At 47.7% G+C, this 3969-nt stretch overlaps 1 protein-coding gene across 1 annotated transcript in view; it reads right to left on the bottom strand.

The window, feature by feature from the left end:
* Positions 1-1379, bottom strand: part of LOC148820908 (adhesion G protein-coupled receptor E3-like) — a 65990-nt gene extending 64611 nt beyond the window's left edge. Inside the window, exon 1 of the mRNA XM_088933409.1 lies at positions 1368-1379. Coding sequence (XP_088789535.1) covers positions 1368-1379 — 12 coding nt within the window. The remainder of the gene's footprint in view (positions 1-1367) is intronic.
* Positions 1380-3969: the final 2590 nt, after the last annotated feature.

Here is a 3969-nt window from a genome sequence, read left to right as displayed (position 1 = left end):
ACATACTGTATACAGTACAGTTTGCATACGGTAATATGTTTATGTTCCTAAATCAATCTCTTTTATGAGCATGTGAAAGGCATGGTGAATCGATTCTCAAAAATTACTGTACTTTGCATGATTGGAAACAAATGCGTGATTGCGAAATGCTGTGGTGTTACTTTTACAAAGACGGTCAATGAAAAAAAGAATGTGGACCAGGGCAATACTTTGAGTTTACACTTACAGCTTGTCCAAGGTCATTCATTATTAATACTATTAGTAATATCTTCGTTAAAGACTTTGATGGCGACAGCTCAAACATGAGAGGTTGAGCTTTATTAGCTCCACCTTGCGGAAATTCCGGATACTATTATTTTGCTTGCGGTATTATAGGAGAATTTACGGTAACTAGCGGTATTTACCGGTAACTCGCGGTAGATTGCGTACAGCGTACTGGAAAATAATGCGGTATTGCCCGCGCATTTTGAATGGCTGCATCTGTAGACAACACACAGGAAAACCTCATTTTCTGTATAGATGATATTTCTTTTGATTTTAAGCCAAACTCGTGACTCTTCTCTCTTTACTAATTGTATGGAGTGACTGAGCTCCGCTCTGTACTACACAATGATCCCCCCAGAGTCTCTGCCCCGAGTGATTTGTTTTTTTTTGACAGAGGGCAAAAAACTCTCTCTCTCGCTCACCCACCCCCTCTCTCTCTCTCTCTCGCTCGCCCTCCCCCCTGTGTATTGTCTGTTTAGGGTTCTGTAGCATTCCACATGGCTGGACAGCTTGTTCCCCCCTCCCGCCCCTCGCTGTGTACAGTAGAGCCTCCTGTCCTGACTGGTGGAGCTCATACAGCTGTGTCTGGAGAGAATCCAGGGTATCAGCTTCAACCACACGGCTGGGCAGCTTGTTCCCCCCTCTCGCCCCTCTCTTTGTACAGTAGAGCCTCCTGTCCTGACTGGTGGAGCTCATACAGCTGTGTCTGGAGAGAATCCAGGGTATTAGCTTCAACCACACAGCTGGGCAGCTTGTTCCCCCCTCCCGCCCCTCTCTGTGTACAGTAGAGCCTCCTGTCCTGACTGGTGGATCTCATACAGCTGTGTATAAAGACATTTAATTAAAAACGGGTTTGCGATTTAAATGGAAATGGGGGTGACGGGAACTCTTAATCTAAATAAAAATAAAATAAATAAAACAGGTTTCGATTGTTAATAACCACTTTCATGCGTGAAACACCTGGTTACCCAGAGAGGACAGGCTGTGCTCCCACTGCCAGCAAGCAGGGAGAAATAGAGACAGAGGTGCACTTCCTACTGCACTGTGACAGGACACGGGAGAAATGGAATACTGGTGTGTATTTTTTCTGTGAAATACGGTACCAAGACCAGCATTCTGGGTTGTTCCTATACCAGAGATTATGGTAGGCTTCAGAATGGTGATTGGCTGACACCATGATCCCTCTGATTGGGGAAAAAAGACCTGCTGATCTGTTCTACATACCAGGAAGAGGATTTCTTTCTATTCGAAATGTGTATTTTAAACGTTTAATTAAGACGGAATTAAGACTTTTGGGTTGTAATTAAAAAAAAACCCAACTCAAAATGCAATTTAGAGCTTTCTGGCAAGAGGAGACACCCAAATTAATAACGTAACATGCTACTGTTTGTGCATGAATATAGTTATACTGCTATTTCCTTGGATACGCGATTCCATGTTTTTTTTTTAATCCCCGCGGGCATCCATAAGAATCAAGTACTGTAATAGATTTATTCCATGCTGAAAAAAAGAAGAAAGAGAACACATTCCATAAGAATCAGCGCCTTTATATAGCGCCTTTAAAGGTATCTTCTCACCTGGGTGGGGACACTTCAAGATGGCGCCGTGTTAGTGGCAGCCTGCTACAGCAGCTCTGTGTCTTTTTGTTGTCTTTTTGTTTCTTTCAGTTAGTTAATGCTAGTGTGTTAGTGTTTTTTCTTCATACCTTTGCCGGCAACTAGATTTGCGATCACAACATGATGGATACTAGGAAGCTGAGATACTTTTTCTTGTTTTTTCTGATACTCGGACCTCTGTTTCTATCGGGTTGCAATGCTGATAGCTACAGAGGCATTGTCTACACACGGGACCAGCTGATTGCGCTAGCGCGTCCGGCTCTACTCACTGGAGAGAAGCCATCGGTGCCAGAGGAGCTGAGGAGGAGAAGCCGAGGCTGTAGGGCTGGTGTGATGCGAAAGGCGAAGAGAAGGAGATTTAAACCCTACCTTCCTTCGATCATCATAGGAAATGTGAGGTCCTTAGCGAACAAGATGGATGAACTGGGAGCATTGGTGAGGAGCCAGAGGGAGTATCGTGAATGCAGTATCATGTGTTTCACCGAGACGTGGCTGCAGGAACTTATTCCGGACTCGAACGTTACCATCGGCGGCTTTCAGACGGTGCGGGCAGACAGAAACACCGAGAGCGGTAAGAGGAAAGGAGGGGGGCTCGCGGTGCTTGTCAACAACAGATGGTGTAATCCTGGACATACTCATGTTAAGGAGTACGTCTGTAACCCGGACATCGAATTGGTAGCCATAGGACTGTGTCCATACTATCTGCCACGGGGGTTTACATGCACCATCTTTGTTGTAGTTTACATTCCACCTACGGCAAACGCAGAGGTAGCGTGTGACGTCATAAACACAGTCACAGCCAGGCTACAAACAAAGCACCCTAGAGCTTTTATAGCTATTTCAGGGGACTTCAACCACGTATCTATTTCCACTACTTTGCCTACTTTCCACCAGTTTGTTAAGTGCCCGACCAGAGAAAACAAAACACTGGACTTATTATATGCCAATGCTAAGGATGCATATAGTTCCACAGCCCTTCCCCCCCTTGGCAGATCAGATCACAACCTTGTCTTGCTTACACCACTATACACGTCTATTGTCCAGCGCGAACCTGCGACCATGAGGACTGTGAGGAGATGGTCTCAGGAGGCTATGGAGGATCTACGTGGTGCTTTGGAGGCCACCGACTGGGATGTGCTGTGCGAACCACATGGGGACGACATAGACAGCATGGTGGACTGTGTCACTGACTACATTAACTTCTGCGTAGACAACACCATCCCCACTAAAGACATACACTGCTTTTCCGATAACAAACCCTGGATCACCAGTGACCTGAAGGCTCTTCTGAATGACAAGAAGAGAGCCTTTAGGAGGGGGGATAAGGAAGAGGTCAAGCGTGTACAGAGGGAGCTAAAGCAGAAGATAAGAGAGAGCAAGTACGCCTACAGGAGGAAGGTAGAGGACAAGCTAAAAGGAATAGGGTGAGGAATGTATGGAGCTGCATGAGAGAGATCACTGGCTTCAAACAGGCTGGGGGTGCAACAGAGGGGAACCTGGAGATGGCCAATGAGTTGAACCAGTTCTTTAACAGGTTTGATTCTGGGTCCTCTGTGGCTCAACACCCATCCCCCCACAGCCACACGCTCCCTAACCCTTCACAGCTGCGACTGCCCAACACCTCCTCCATCCCCCCACAACCATGGCCGCCTACAGCTACAACCCCCGACAGCTACTCACCCACCCATCCCCCACAGCTGCCACTCTCAAACACCTCCGCCATTAACACCTGCAGCCCTGAAAGCACCATCCCCCAGGCCAGGCTGACCATCACGGCTGACCAGGTGAAGAAGGAGCTGAAGAGGCTGCACCAGGGTAAGGCCACAGGACCAGATAACATCTGTCCCAGAGTTCTGAGGGCCTGTGCTGATCAGCTGAGCAGAGTGCTCCAGCGGCTGTTCAACCTGAGCCTGCGCTTGGAGACAGCCCTGGTGCTCTGGAAGACATCATGCCTGGTCCCAGTACCAAAGAAAGGGCGCCCCTCTGTCCTCAACGACTACAGACCAGTTGCACTGACTTCTCACGTCATGAAGACACTGGAGAGGCTGGTCTTATCCCACCTGAGACCCCTGGTCAGCTCATCACTGGA

This window comes from Atractosteus spatula, chromosome 14, assembly GCF_055471065.1.
Source record: "Atractosteus spatula isolate fAtrSpa1 chromosome 14, fAtrSpa1.hap1, whole genome shotgun sequence".
Taxonomy (NCBI): domain Eukaryota; kingdom Metazoa; phylum Chordata; class Actinopteri; order Semionotiformes; family Lepisosteidae; genus Atractosteus; species Atractosteus spatula.
This window is presented reverse-complemented; position numbering and strand designations above follow the sequence as displayed.